The sequence below is a fragment of the Scylla paramamosain genome, chromosome 28 (genome assembly GCF_035594125.1).
Source record: "Scylla paramamosain isolate STU-SP2022 chromosome 28, ASM3559412v1, whole genome shotgun sequence".
NCBI lineage: Eukaryota > Metazoa > Arthropoda > Malacostraca > Decapoda > Portunidae > Scylla > Scylla paramamosain.
Window position 1 is genome coordinate 2,695,001 of NC_087178.1, and position 15,930 is coordinate 2,710,930.

Sequence of the window (15,930 nt, forward strand, 5' to 3'; positions counted from 1 at the left end):
GACAGGGAACATAAACATAATTTGCACTTAAATGTATTATCATGGAAGAAATTCGGGGCGTGTGTTGCTAAAAGAAAAAAAAAGGTATACTCAGCTTTATATTACGGCTTTAAATTGTGGATCCAAAAGGTGGGAGCAGAGGCGGGGATTGTGGGGAAGCAATGCTGTGTACAGACTAATTTAGATGAGAGGAGTGTCTCGGGTGTAAAGGCGATGTGTGACGAGGGGCAGGCGAGGGAGAGGAGGTAGATGAAAGACAAGGCTGTGAAACATGACGGCGTGGAGGGATAGGAGGTGTGAGGGGGCGGGGAAGGAAGGATGTCCAGGGAGGATGATGTGCAGGCTGCGGGGTGAGTCCTTGGGCTTGGCGTAGGCCGCCAGGACCTTCGTATTATCCTGAGCGGTAAGTTAAGGGACTATATTATATTTTATCGTTCTTTTATTTGCCTTTGATAGCAGCTTTCCCCTTTCTTTTTATATAAATCCAGCCTTCTATCCATCTCTTAAAAACTGTCACTCTGCACTTAGCAAGATTGGCAACCGACATACAACCACAGTCGGAAGAAGCTAATCATTTCAAGAAACAGAGACACGAGGGAGTAAGATGATGGCGACCACAGGGAAGGGGAGACACCGCCTTATTATTGAAAGAAAGGGGAGCCAGGTGATGGTGACGAGTGTGGAAGGGATTTCTGGCTTCACCTCCAGACCAGGACAAAGAGAAAGAAGAGCTGGAGGGAATCACGGCCAAGGAGAAAGCAGTGAATTATTGAAGGAAAACAGAATGACGTGGATGAGTGTGGATGGCGAGACGTGCAGTGCGTGTGGAGCATCCTTGCCTCCACCTTACCTGCAGGGAAGCACCACGGTGGAGCCAATCACAGCCGTCTGAGGCGTGGGCTGCGTGGCGAAGCGCTGTGCCCTCTCCGGCTCTCCTCCCATGATCTGAATGGCGGATCCCCCCATGCCGGGACCCACGTGCACCCCCTCCACGTCAATGTCTATCCCCTCGGGTCCTAATAGGTCCTCAGGATCCATTCCCTCCGTCCATAAGGCCCCCACGCCGCCCATGCACGCCCACAGCATCCACGCCCACAGCCAGGAGATCCACCACGCGAACATCACCTAGGGAAGGAGAGGAAAGGTTACCAGAAGATCTTTTTTGGTCGGAGTTTAGGCGGGATGGCCTATTTGCATAGATTATTCCGGCCACACGTCGGGCAAAGTCTCCTTGCCTCTGCCAGGAAGAAGGGGCGGGGCTGCTAGTTCCTGCTGGGGAAGGGGAAGGGGGGTTAACTCCTGCTCGGGGGAGAGAAGACCTGCTTGCATCTCTTAGGGGCCGAGGATGGTCTGCCTGCGCCTGTTGGGGAAGAGAAAGACCTGTGCACGTGCTGTGGTGGGTGTCAAGAGTATCCTGAGGGGTTGGGCTGGGGGGGAGTGTCTTTGGTCTGAGGGGACGGCGTGGAGGGGTGTCTGTGGTCTGAGGGGAGGGCGTTGAAGGGAGTGTCTGAGGTCTTCATCTATTGTCACCACCTTCCCCCTCTTGTTCCCACGACTTCACGCCTGAGTTCTCCCACGGTCTGTCGTGTTACCAGCGTCCCTGCAGGCTTCCCCGGGGTGGGGATTGGGTGGCGTGAGAGAGAGAGAGAGAGAGAGAGAGAGAGAGAGAGAGAGAGAGAGAGAGAGAGAGAGAGAGAGAGAGAGAGAGAGAGAGAGAGAGAGAGAGAGAGAGAGAGAGAGAGAGAGAGAGAGAGAAGAAAATTAGTTTCTTCTAAAAAGTATAAAACACACACACACACACACACACACACACACACACACACACACACACACACACACACACACACACACACACACACACACACACACACACACACACACACCACACAGGGCGAACAATTTCGGATCCCTGAGAAAGTATTTAGTTTACTCGTATAACCAGAAGGCTCCAGCGGTGGCCCTCCCCTCTCCCTCTCTCCTTGATGTGAGGGAGAGGAGGTTTTGGGAGGAATGGAATTTCAGAAAGCAACCATAAAAAAAAAAAAGTAATAACATACACCTTAAAAGCCTACATGTACGTTTTATATTATGTTTACATGACGTAAATATCATTCTATAACGTCACGTGTGTGTGTATACATATAAAACATGCAGAGGGTAATACTTTTATGTAAGACTGATGCTGCGATATGTACGTGTGTGTGTGTGTGTGTGTGTGTGTGTGTTTGTGTGTGTGTGTGTGCAGCAGCGGTCATCTTCTCTCCTTCTCGCTCTCTTTCGGTGTCGGCGTTCAATACTTTAAGAAGTCTGGTGTTGCAGGGGCCGATGGAAGGAATCCCGCTCCTCCTGTCACTCTTTGAAATCTTGATACGGTGCCCGATCCAGCGAGGCCAGGATGAATGTTTTACTTACTCGCCCTGGTCTTAGGTTCGCTGGCCCCTCCCCGATGGCTTCCAAAACCTCCCTCTAGCCCCCATCTCTTCCTCCTCCTCCTCCTCCTCCTCCTCCTCCTCCTCCTCCTCCTCCTCCTCCTCCTCTTTCTTCTTTCCAATTCCATTTACTATTATTACTATTTCTTCTCCCGTAATTGCGTTTCTCCTTCTCCCTCTTCTTCCTCCTCCTCTTCTTCCCCTCTGTTCACTTATCTTCTTTATCTCTCCCGTGTTTTTCGTTGTGTTCGATTATCATTTAAGATATTACTTAAATCGGCTACCATTTACTACTACTACTGCAGTTATTACTACTGCAATTATTACTAGTCTTACTATTGTGTACTCTGACATTACGTTTTTCTACTACTACTACTACTACTACTACTACTACTATTCCAACCTCCACCACCACCATTTTTAGTTAATAAATACGAGTAATAACAACAACAGTGACCATGACGATGAGAACAACAACAACAATAATAATAATAATAATAATAATAATAATAATAATAATAATAATAATAATGATAATAATGATAGTAATAAGAGCGATAATGGCAGCAGCAATAGTAATAACAGGAAAGTCACAGGCATGTAAGGAATTATCAAAACATGTTCTAGCCTTGCCCGGAGCGGCATTAACTTGAACGAAGCATTTAAATACATAATCACGGAGGAAGAATAGCAGAAAGGCAAGGCAGAGGAGGAGGAGGAGGAGAAAGAGGAGGAGAGAGAAGAAAAAATGACGAAGGAGGAGGAGAAGAAAAAGAGAAGAGGATGATAATGCTAATGCTAATGATAAAAACAAAAGAGAATTGGAAACCGGAAAAGAAGAAAAGACATAAGAGAAAAGAGAGGAGAAAAAAAAAAGATAATATTGGTAATGGTTACGGTGAACTGAAAAATACCAGTGAATCAGAAGAAACAGGAACAAGAACAAGAAAACGATGAAAATAACAATAAATACAATACCTAACAGCATTACAAATAACCAACAAAGTAAAAAATAAATAAATAAATAAATAAAAACACACGAAACAAACAAATAAAAAAAAGTGAAGAAAACAGAGAGAAGGAACATTAGTGGTGAACGTTCAAAAGAAATAAGTAACGAAGGTAACAGCAGGAGGCGGGAGGTTCCCCCGAGTGTCGCGGTTCATGCAGGTGTTCTCAGACAGGTGACTTAGCACCCCCAACCCCCCCCACGCCTCTCACAGGTGCACAGGAGAGAAAGAAGAGAAGGAAGAGGAGGAGAAGTAAGAAGATGAGGAAGATGGGATGAAGGGAGCGACAAGACGAGATTTTCTATTAATATTAAACGTGTGACTTTTACGTATTCATTGATTAATTATACAGAGAGAGAGAGAGAGAGAGAGAGAGAGAGAGAGAGAGAGAGAGAGAGAGAGAGAGAGAGAGAGAGAGAGAGAGATTGGAGTCCGGAGGAGAAAATAGTGTAGGAGTAATCGAGAAATAAACTATAAATGCATCATAAAAAAAAACAAATATTAAATAAGAAAAAATACTGAAAGAATGAAAAAAAAAACATGACTGAAAAATACATATTATCACAAGTAAATGATGGAACAAGAGAGAGAGAGAGAGAGAGAGAGAGAGAGAGAGAGAGAGAGAGAGAGAATTTTACGAGTATCAAGACGAGCTTTTTTTCTCCTCCTCCTCCTCCAGTATCCTATAAAACTACTGTTCCATTCTATAATCCCCCTGTACTTTACTATCACCCTGGCTTGCTCTGCTATCCTATCCTGTCTTCTTATTCACCACTCACTCTTCCCAAATAGCTGTAGTGGACATAAGGATCTACCGTTTGTTATCCTTTGCAATTCTGTACAATCCCTCACACCTTGGCTAAGACGGCTCGGCGAAGGGAGAGCAGCAGGAAGAGGGGGAATGATATACAGTAGAAGAGGAGGCGTGTGTGGGAAAGGGAAGGAAGGGTCGTCCCTGTAACCCGCTTCTGTGGTAGTATGCATAATAGTAATAGCGGTAGTCATGAAAATAAAAATAGATATGAGAATAGCTGGTAAAGGAGGAGGAGGAGGAGGAGGAGGAGAAGTTAGAGGGGGAAAGAAGAGATTGAGAATAAAAGGAATAACAAGGAAACACACACACGCACGCACACACACACACACACACACACACACACACACACACACACACACACACACACACACACACACACACACACACACACACACATCCTTGCACACACATATTCCGGCCCACAGAACAAGTTTGTGAGGATTTGGCAAAGTTATAATTGCTGCTTCAAGTGTGGCGACAATTATCACATCAGCGGACTATGGATGACTGGAGGAGACCGGACCAGACCACGCCACACCACCCCAGACAAGACAGCACCGCGCCACACCACCCCAGACCACACCACACCAGCCCAGACCAGGCAGCACCGCACCACACTACACCAGGCCAGACAGTCCCAGACTAGACCACACCACCTCAGACTGCACCACACCACCCCAGACCAGACAGCACTGCGCCACACCACCCCAGACCACGCCACACCAGCCTAGACCAGCCCAGACTAGACCACACCACACTACACCACACCACACTAAACCCGGGATGAAATGGACCGAACTTGTGAAAAATAAATAAATAAGTAAATAAATAAACCCCATTCATTTCACCAGGTGGAATAAAATTAATCAAGAAAATATAAGTAAGAGTTAAGTGTTCCTATGACCCCAGAGTGAATTTTAATGGGAAGGTCAAATAATTAATAAGTGCTGCATAATGTGTGTGTGTGTGAAGTTAATGAAGAAGTTAAATACATTATAGCCACACTTGGAAGGGTCGCGTGAAATTAATGAAGTGCAATGTTCGGCGCTCTGCAGTGTTAATTGCACGGAAGAGCGAGAGAGAGAGAGAGAGAGACAGTAAGAGAGAGCGAGTGGTAAGTACAAGAAAACTGATACGTTATTTACAAAGGTGGTGCGCCATTGATGAAGGAAGAATAGATGAACATCATTTCTCAGTATTTCATTAAAGTTTGCAGGAAGGTTGCAGTATCTGATTCTGTATTTGGCATTATCTATCTATCTATTCCTCAGGTTTTGGTGATTCTTTCTGACCTCTGTGTAGGGACTGGCGCCTCAGTGGGCCGTTTTTTATTTATTTATATATTTTTTTTATTTGTTTATTTTTATTTTTATTTATTTATTTTTTCCCTTGTCCAGCACCTCTTTTACATAAAAAAAATAATCAGCCCATCTATCTATCTATCTATCTATCTATCTGTTTATCTGTTTGCCTAACTACCTATCTCTACCATCCTATCTATCTATTAATATGTCTGTTTTAGTTCTATATCTGTATATTTTTTACACGTTCAAGTAGAAATTCTTTCACTGAAATTCAAATAAAACAAAGAATGAAAAACTTTATCTACAACTTTTCTCAAAAACCTTCAACAAAATAAAATACTCACTAATAAACTTCCTTTTCAATTTTTCATCGGTCGACTAAAGATAGGAAAGGAGAATTACACGGACGCCATGATAATAATAATAAAGTACAATGACTGATGGAAATTAATTAAAGAGAGACAGACAGACGGAGAGAGAGAGAGAGAGAGAGAGAGAGAGAGAGAGAGAGAGAGAGAGAGAGAGAGAGAGAGAGAGAGAGAGAGAGAGAAAACATGACAACTGCTATATCATTCCTGCGCATGCGTGTCACCAACATGCAACGGAGAAGGACGAAGAAAAAAAGTTATGTGGCAACAATGCACGACTTTCCCAAAGTAATTAAAGGCCATGTCTCTTTTATGTGATAATGAGGCTTTTACTTCCGTTCCATTAATTATCATGGGAAATACCGCCGCCTCCTCACTTGAACGAACCTTTCCGAATTACAAAATCTAGCCTGCCTTTCCCTTTCTCACTAAAAAAAAAACAAAATTCCCCCCCGGCACCAACCAGCCCATTGAAAATATAGAGTTTGATATTGTTTGCCGGGTTAAGTCAAGTTTGTGGGGGCTGGTTCCTGGAGCGATGGCCGTGAAGGGGGGGCAGGAGGCACAGGTGAGGAGAGAGGGGGGTCAGGGGCGGAAGGTAAGGAAGGGATGAAGGAAGAAAAGAAATGAATGAAGACCTCAAAGGAAATGTTATTGGTTATGGTGTTCTTTGTAGTGTGTTGTTGTTTGTTGTTTGTTGTTGTTGTTGTTGTCATTATTATTATCGTTATTATTGTCATTATTATTATTATTATTATTATTATTATTATTATTATTATTATTATTATTATTATTATTATTGGGAGATGTCAGAAGTGTCGGTGGCACGGTGAAGGGGAAATGTGAGCTCATGGTTATATATATATTTGTATTCCTGCAACCTCAACCTGCTTGCTTTACATTATTATTATTATTATTATTATTATTATTATTATTATTATTATTCTACTACTAATATTACCGCTACTTCTACTACTACTACTACTACTACTACTACTACTACTACTACTACTACTACTACGACTACTACTACTTTCCCAACGAGTTAAAAGTAGTAGTTTAAGGAGAGAGAGAGAGAGAGAGAGAGAGAGAGAGAGAGAGAGAGAGAGAGAGAGAGAGAGAGAGAGAGAGAGAGAGAGAGAGAGAAAGCTTGGATTAGTAAGAACGTGTATTGAGAGCCCCCTCTACCTCCACTTCTACCTCCTCCTCCTCCTCCTCCTCCTCCTCCTCGTCCAGCTCCCTGTTGACACACACAAACACACGCACATGGCCCACTTTTCACCCCCATAATCCCTGGCTTGAGTATAAATCTGGACCACGCTCCTGTTTTGTTTGGGAGGAACGTAAGCGGTTGTGGTCCACCCTCGCTGATTTCCTCATTATATGGAGGTGTGCGTGAAGGGAAAAGTGTGTTATGGTTTTGTGTGTGTGTGTGTGTGTGTGTGTACGTTTATTTCCTTTGTGTGTGTGCGTGCGTGTGTGTGCGGTTATGGCTACTTACACGCTGGAGGAAACGCAGATTACCACAGACAACACCCGGAAAATGTGATACCACTGCATTTACCAGGCACACACACACACACACACACACACACACACACACACACACACACACACACACACACAGAAACAGAGAGAGAGAGAAGTGTATCGACTAAAACTTATAAATTAAAACAGTAAAATACATCATAGTTAGAAACACAACAAAAAATATATATAAATGAAACTGTATTTATAAAAGAACTTTAGTCCAACACACACGAAGTCTCTCACCAACACCATCACCACCACGACCACCACCACCACCACCACCACCACCACCACCACCGTCTCCGTCGCCGCCTGCTGCCGTTCATGCCATCAGCGTCACGTCACAGGTGGTCTTCAGTTCCTCTTACATCATCCGCACCGTCAGGCCGAAGGGCGGGAGGGACACATGGGGGACGCAGAGGGACGCAGGGGGGAGGGGGACAGGCGGAGGTTCATCCATATTCATCACAAGACTCATCCGTCGCCATAATTTGTGCCATCAGTTTTCATACTTGGCATCGCGGGCCCGTCGTGACGCTCCCGTACGAGACATTAACTCTGATTTATCCCCCGCCAGCGCCGCGCCAGAGGGGTGTGAGCTATTTATTGGTGCCGCCTGGTGTGGACTCCTTGTGGTGGTGGTGGTGGTGTATTGATAAGGAAGTATTTACTAGTACAAGCGTGTTCTGTTTTTTTTTTTCTCTCTCTCTCTCTCTCTTTTCTTTCGTTTTCATGCTTTATTTTGGTTTCTTGTTGCTTTCTCTTTCGTCTTTTCTCTTTTTTTTCCTTCGTCATTTTCTTGTCGTTGGATTTTTCCCCTCAGACGTTGATCTTTTCCATTCGTTGTCCTTGTTATCCTCCTCTCCCTCAGCGTTATTTTTAGCCTCCTCCTCCTCCTCCTCCTCCTCTTCCTCCTCCTCCTCCTCCTCTTCCTCCTCCCCCTCCGTCGTAATCACCACCGTGTTTCCGTTGCAATACTTCTCACATTCCCGCTGTCTCTTCCTTTCCTCCCGTGTCTCTTGTGTTCTTGCGTTGTTTTCTTCCATTACACTGCCTCTCGCCCAGATCTCAGCCTATTGCAATCCCCCCCATCTGTACTTACTGTCCGCCTCCTCCTCCTCCTGCTGTTCTATCTCTCTTCTCTGTAGCTAGTTAGAAGTAGTTACCAAACAGCCTTGCAAGGACCAAAAGGACTGTTGCTGTTTGGCTTTCCTTTGTATTCCTTTGTATTCCTCCTCCTCCTCCTCCTCCTCCTCCTCCTCCTCCTCCACCACCGCGTCTTCTCGCTATTCCTGACCCTTGTGGACGTCGTTCTCAGGTCAGTAATATTCACCACAGGAAGGTTTACACGTGGCATTTTCGATATTGAGGACACATCCCGACGCCAAATGCTCATAACAGGAACTGAGGAGAAAAACGTCCACTTGTATCTCTATTGCTTCCTCCTGGCCGCTCCGCCCGGTGCTCGCTGACCTGGGAATCGGCGCCAGTTTCAGCGTCTGTTCTGCCCTCAGCGAGTGTATTTCTTAGCGAGATTACGTGCGTTTATAGCTTCAGTGTGCCCCGGCTGCTGAGCTCGGCGAATGGCGCTCATGGGGTTATTGTCAGCGTGTTCCTCCCTCAGCACACTCTTCAGGGTCTCTCGGCCGGCGTTAGGGTCATCAGGGTCTGCTTATGGTGGGTGGATGCAAAGCCACTGTGTATGAGAGGCTTGTTGTCCGTTATCATAATTCCCCAACATTTGCCGGACGAGGAAGAGGAATCAGGCAATCAGGCGGTCAATGGTTACCCCAAAACACACGATTGCGCCCCAAATCTGTGTCCATTATCGAGGTAAGAGGAATAGATGATCGTCTCTCGACACCAATATTTCTCGCACTGATGACGGTCCGCCGACTCGACACAGCCAATAAAGTTTTTTTTTTTTTTTGGACTCCACCCACGCCCCGACCCTCAACGCCTACCACCTTCACCCTGACCCTCCACCCTGACCCTCCACAGCTGCCGCCACGAACGAGTCTTATTCTTGTTTTGCGAGTGGCGACACTTTCCTTCTCACCCTGGCAGCCACTCAGCACTTACACAGCACCTTTCCTCCACAGCTCAGGTACCTCCGCTCCGCCTTTACAGCACGCGGGGAATAAAAGAATGTTATGGACTCTCTCCTCGCCAGTGCTGTGACGCCGCAGCTTCATTCGTGTTCCTCGCAGTGTGCACAGCCTAATCCTCAGCCTCGCCGCCCTCACCTAACCACACACACTCGCCTCTGGAGCCTGGGCGGGACAACACTTGCCGCCTTTACGACGCCAGTACAACAGCGAAATAAAAAAGAGTATAAAAAGTTAAGGGAGGGTTGGAGGACAGTATCGAGCGTCGCCTCTATAAAAACTTGGAGAACACAAACATAATAGGGTAGCGCAGTTATGTTGACATTTGGAATGGAGCTCCTGGTACTTTCTGGGAGAAGCAAATGTCAGGCGAGAGACGGCATTTTGTCATCTTTTGTTTTTTTTTTCTCTTTTGACTCTTTCTTTGCGTTATTTTTTCATTCTTTCACGCTATCGTAAAAGGTAGCGTTCTTTTTTTCCCTTCTTTTCTCTAATACTTTATTTTCTCTCGCTCTTTCTTCTTTCTGGATTGCCTTTCGCTCTTTGCCGTTTTCCTGGACTGTCTTTCACTTCCCTCTTGCGATTCCTACTTCCTCTTGCTTCCACTTCCCTGCCCTCCCCTTCGTTACTTCCTCCTCCCCTTCCTCCCCCTCACTTCCCCTCACCTCCCCTCATCCATCGCCAGATCCACTTGCTTCTTCTCACTTTTCATTTTCTCTGTTCCTTTATTATCCTTCCCCTACCTCCCCCTCACTTCCTCTCACCCTCCCTCGCACTGTTACCTCCTCTTATTCACTTCCCCTAACCTCTGTTCCCTCCTCTTCTCTCCTCTTCGTTCCCTTCTCCCTCCCCTCGCCTCCCCTCCCCTCTGAAGACTTACGCGCCTCCCTCCCCTTCTCTACTCCTCCCAAGCGTCACCTCTGAGTCCTCCCCCCTCCTCTCGTCTTCATGCTGAATCCTTCCCTCTTGTCCTGACAAACTATCTCCTTCCAGTCCCAAAGTCTCCTTAGGATACTTCTCGAACCTCCTCACTCTTTTCCTCTCTCTTTCTCTCTCTCTCTCTCTCTCTCTCTCTCTCTCTCTCTCTCTCTCTCTCTCTCTCTCTCTCTCTCTCTCTCTCTCTCTCTCTCTCCTTGTCATCCCTCATTTATACTTCCTTTCTTGCTTTCTTGCTTTCTTTCTCACCCTTCCGGTCTTCCTTTCGCTTTCTCTCTTTCTCTTCTTACTGTCTTCTTTCTTTCCTTCTCTCTCTCCTTTCGTTTGCACTTCCTTGCCTTATCATCACTTGTCATCTCTCATTCATGTCTTTTCCTTTCTTTTTTTTATGTTTCCTCTTGTCGTTTTTCTTTCCGTGTTCATTTAAGTGTTCTCTCCTTTCTTCTCTTTCCCTCTGTTCCTTTCAGACTTTTCATTATTTTCTTTTCCCACCATTCATCTTCGTTAATTTCTTGTTTATCTTCTTTCACTCTTCTTCTCCTTTCTTGCATTTTTCTTTTTCCTACTTTATTCCCTTCTTTTCATTTCTTTTTCACTTCTCTTCTACTTTTTTTCCATCTTTGCTCTGTCTTTTTCTTTCCTGCATCCCTTCTTCCATTTTTTTATTTTTTTTTTCCAGCTTTCGTTCGTCCTTCTCTTCATTTCCTTCCTCGCTGCTTATTTTCTTCTTGTCTCCCTTCCCATCTCTCCTTCTATTCAACCTCTCTTTCTTTTTTTTTTTGTGTGTGTGTTTGTCTCACTTTTTTCATTAGTGTTTCCTCGCTTCCTCCACTCCACCTTTCTCTCTTTTCTGGATCTCCTCTTTCTTCTCTTTTCCCTTATGTTAGTTTCTTATCTTTCTCCTTATCTCTCTTCTTTCTTTTTTTTATCCTTCCTCCTTGCATCCGTTCCTCCTTTTCTTCGTCTTTCCTACTTTTCTTCATCCCTGTTCGTTTATTCGTTTCTTCCTTCCTTCCCTCCTTCCTTCCTTCCTTTCTCTACCCTCTTTTTTCCTCTGTTACCCTGCTTTTCCTTATCCCTCTGTTCTTTTTTTTTCATTCCTGTCTTTATTCCTCACTTTTCTTCCTCCTTTCCTTCCTTCCTTCACTGCTTCCCTGTCCCTCCCCATTCCAATCCTCGGATCGTGAATCATAATCGTCGTAACAAATCCCTGATAATATTGCCAACTCCTTTTAACTGAAGCGAACTTTTTAATGTATTCTCTCTCCCGGGCCTCCCTCTCCCCTGCCGGAACCTAGGTGTGGGGGGGTGGGGTGAGAGAAAGGTGGGAAGGGATGGAGGAAAAGAGTTCAGGGCAGTACCTTCAGTCTCTCTCTCTCTCTCTCTCTCTCTCTCTCTCTCTCTCTCTCTCTCTCTCTCTCTCTCTCTCTCTCTCTCTCTGCTGCAGCGTCTCCTTCATGCAAATCCTAGCCCGTCCTCAGATGTGCATGGCTTCCCGCACATTCCTCGTTGCCTCCGCCGTCTACCTACCTATCCATTTCTACCTCCTGCGCCTCCTCCTCCTCCTCCTCCTTCTTCCTTCTTTGTACGTACCCTCCCTTCTCCTTCCTCTTTCCTCCTCTTCCTCATTCATTTTGGTTTCCTCTTTGAGCTTCGTTCCTTTCCAGGTTTCTTATCCTTCTCCGAACTTTTCCATCTTGCTTCTTCTTATTTCCTCCAGTTTCCCTTCTTCATCTTCCTTGCTTCCTTCCTTCCTTCCCTTCTTCCTTCTTGCCAACCTTCCTTTCGATTTTAGTTATCTTTATCCTCCGTTTTTTCTATTATTTATTATTTCTCTTCTCATTTCCCATCCTTCCTTTTTTCCTTCCTTCCTTCCGTCCTTCCTTCTTTCACTTATTCACTCATTCATTCATTCATTCATTCAATCATTTATTCATTCATTCTTTTCGTCCTTCTTATTTCTCCTTTCCTTCTGATTTATTTTATTCTTCCTCTTCGTTTCAGTTATTCCTTCATCCCTGAACATTATCTCGTGTTCCTTGTTGACTCATCCTCCCCCTCCTCCTCCTCCTCCTCCTCCTGTCCCGCGCCTCGCCTCCGTCGGGTCCTGATCATCGGAGTTACTTCGTGGGATTAACAAAGACTTAGGAAAAGAGTCCCGGATGGGGAGCAAGGGTCGCGCCGCACGGGGAACAGCGCGACGACTAAGACCCTCAAGACTGTACTCGTATAAACTCTCTCTCTCTCTCTCTCTCTCTCTCTCTCTCTCTCTCTCTCTCTCTCTTGCAAGCATACTCCAAACAACATTATTCCACTTATAAATTATTAATCAACGCCGAGAGCTGTGTGTGTGTGTGTGTGTGTGTGTGTGTGTGTGTGTGTGTGTGTGTGTGTGTGTGTGTGTGTGTGTGTGTGTGTGTGGGCGTGTGTGGGTGTGTGCCTATGTGCGCAGCTTTGACACCTCAGACACCGCCATGTAGTGATGATTAGCTTTCCATGTAGTTTCCTTCAGCATATGTCCTCCTCCTCCTCCTCCTCCTCCTTCTCCTCCTCCTCCTGATCATCGTCGCATCACTCACCAAAGGGCGGCAGGGAGAGGAGTGTGTCGGGTGGCTTATCTTGGGAGTGAGGGGAAGACTGAGAACACACTCACTCTCAAGAACTGGGAGACGAGTAGAGAGCGTGAGCGGCTTGGAGGCGTGGCGGTGTCAGGTGGCAGCAGAGGCGTCCTGACACTGTAACACCTGCTCGTGTGTTTTTGACACAGGAGCCTTCGTGGGATCAGCAAAAAATGACTCGCTTGGTTCGTGAGAGAAGCCATTCAAGTCCTGGTGTATTGAGTTACAGCGACACTCGGGCGCTGTCAAGATGGTATCGGGAATGTTTATCAGCGTACCTCCTTTGAAGGGTGAGACGCCCCTGATTTGTTGCCACGCCGATGTATGGAGAGGCGAGTTTAAGTAATGTTAGTTTCAGTATGCAAGGAAGACTGGAGTCGTGGCACGCGAGGGGCTGGAATAATATATATATTTTTCCAAGGGGGGGAGAGCGCTGGAACGCGGCGTAAAGAAACTTATCAGTCATATTCAACGATGAAATTTGCATGAGAAATGGATCTGTGTGTCGGAGCGTGAATGGATTTGCCCAGCTGAATGCGAGATGGCCCAATACCACCGGCATATCTCCGTCTGCCTCTCTGGGGGCCTGGAATCCTAAATATGAGTCGCCTCCAGTCTTACCGCCGGCCCTGACGTCACCACCATCGCCACCACCACCACCACCATCCTTTCCTCACCTGGTGGCGCGGCGTGGCTCTTGTTGTGGTGCGGTGTTGTATTGCTTTGTGGTGGTGGTGAGCTGGGGTCCTGAAGGGTTATGTTATTTGATGACGGTGCGTTGTGTGGTGATGGCGGTGGTGTTGTCATGGTGTTAAGGTCTTGTGTTGTGGAGATGGTATCGTGTGGCGGCGCAGTGTGTTATGGCGCTGGGGTCATGCTGTGGTTGTGCTGTGTTTCATGGCGTCACACACCGTCCCATCCATTCATTACTGTCCGTGTGTTGCTGTGTCGCCTGAGTGTTCCTCTGCCGCTCCTGTGTGTGTGCGTGTGTGTGTGTGTGTGTGTGTGTGTGTGTGTGTGTGTGTGTGTGTGTGTGTGTGTGTGTGTGTGTGTGCGCGTCGCTGCACCACACCGCCCCCACGCCCTTGCACTGAGTCCACAACACGACCTCGATTTGGAAAGTAAATAAGTATTCCAACCCTGCATGAGAGAGAGAGAGAGAGAGAGAGAGAGAGAGAGAGAGAGAGAGAGAGAGAGAGAGAGAGAGAGAGATTCACTATTTTCCGGCAAGGTGGCTTCACTTGTGTATCGCTCAGAAACACACGATTTATCTCACAGCTGCGTCGCATTTTAACACAAGTAATAATAACACTACTAACACAGTACTGACACATCGCTCAACACATGCCCCTCCCTCCCTGCCTCCATGCCCTCCACACCACCCACGCCCCTCCAAAAGCCCATTTCAGCGATAACGTGCTGGGTAACTTTTCAACAAGCATCGTTATGATATCACAGCACAGCACAGCACGGCACAGCTCGGCACAGCACGGCGGGCAGCGGCCAGTGTGACGGGAAGTGAACCCAATACATCATTGTTTTAACTCAGTGCGGGACAAAGCGAGCAACACACACACACACACACACACACACACACACACACACACACACACACACACACACACACACACACACACACACACACACACAGTCCTGCTGACCAGAAGTATTGCCAAAGTTTATATAGTCACGCATTGGATTGTGTTAATCAACGAATGAAAATGTTTTATAGGAAATTTATCGTGCTCTACGCAGGCCGCTGGTTGGTCGCTGGGTTCTGGACAGATTTATGTGCCATGCACCTCAACTGAATATTCATTATGTTATATTCATTAAAAAAAAAGGTATACATATGTTGTAAAGAAAATTAACTAAAATTTGTGCGCGTGTAATTGAATGTGGAATCAGTGCCTGGACTCACAATACACAGGTGGGGAAAATGAAATAAGGTAGAAAAAATACATGTAAAAAAAAAAATCACAGTATACTGTATTACATAAACAGATTATTAAACTTCATGCAAGAGCATGAACGATACTAAATCTTGGCAATTATTACCAACACTGCACGGATTTGAAAACACGAAGGATTGCATGTATGAAAAAAAAAATAAATATATACAAAAAGATAATTAAACCTTGTACAAGAGAGTGGGTGGGAGATGAGTAGGAGGGAGGGAGGGATGGGGGAGGGGGAGGGGGGACACGACGTTGAGTAAGGCAGGGAACACGGCGGCAAACTGCAAATGGCAACACAATGCACCAACGATAAAGATAAACAAAACGTCACGGGTAACGGAGCGCAGTCACAGGGCATTACCGTAACATAAACAACGGAGGCTAGTCAAGCGCAACGCACCAGCGCCAAATAATATAGAAAAACAAGGACAATAAAATAAAATAAAACAACAACAACAATAACAACAACAACAAACGAACGTAACACTAGGATGATGACTAAATGTTAGAAATAAAAAAAAATAATAAACTACAGGGTATATAAGGTCTGCATTGCCCCCTCAAAAAAAAATATAGAATTGGTGCAGTATAGAGCTACACGAGTTGTGGTGGTGGTGGTGGTGGTGGTGGTGGCGGTGCTGGTGGTGATGGTGGTGGTGGTGGTGGTGGTGTCTCCAAAGATCTTTCACCTTCTAGCTTCTTTAAGACGCACGGGAGGCGTCATAACCTAACTTTGCTCGTACTATTCTTCATCTCCTCCTCCTCCTCCTCCTCCTCCTCCTCCTCCTCCTCCTCCTCTTATTCAATTCCTTTTGTTCTTCGAGTTCCCATCATAATTATTTTCGCGTTTTCGTG

General features: G+C 45.9%; 1 protein-coding gene across 7 annotated transcripts in view; it reads right to left on the reverse strand.

Annotated features, from left to right (window-relative positions):
- LOC135114697 (irregular chiasm C-roughest protein-like) overlaps positions 1–15,930 on the reverse strand; it is a 102,463-nt gene that overhangs the window by 39,185 nt on the left and 47,348 nt on the right. For all 7 annotated transcript variants that reach the window (XM_064030617.1, XM_064030619.1, XM_064030616.1 and 4 more), the window contains one exon: positions 851–1,125. In XM_064030617.1, coding sequence (XP_063886687.1) covers positions 851–1,122 — 272 coding nt within the window. In that variant the 5' untranslated portion in view covers positions 1,123–1,125. The remainder of the gene's footprint in view (positions 1–850; positions 1,126–15,930) is intronic.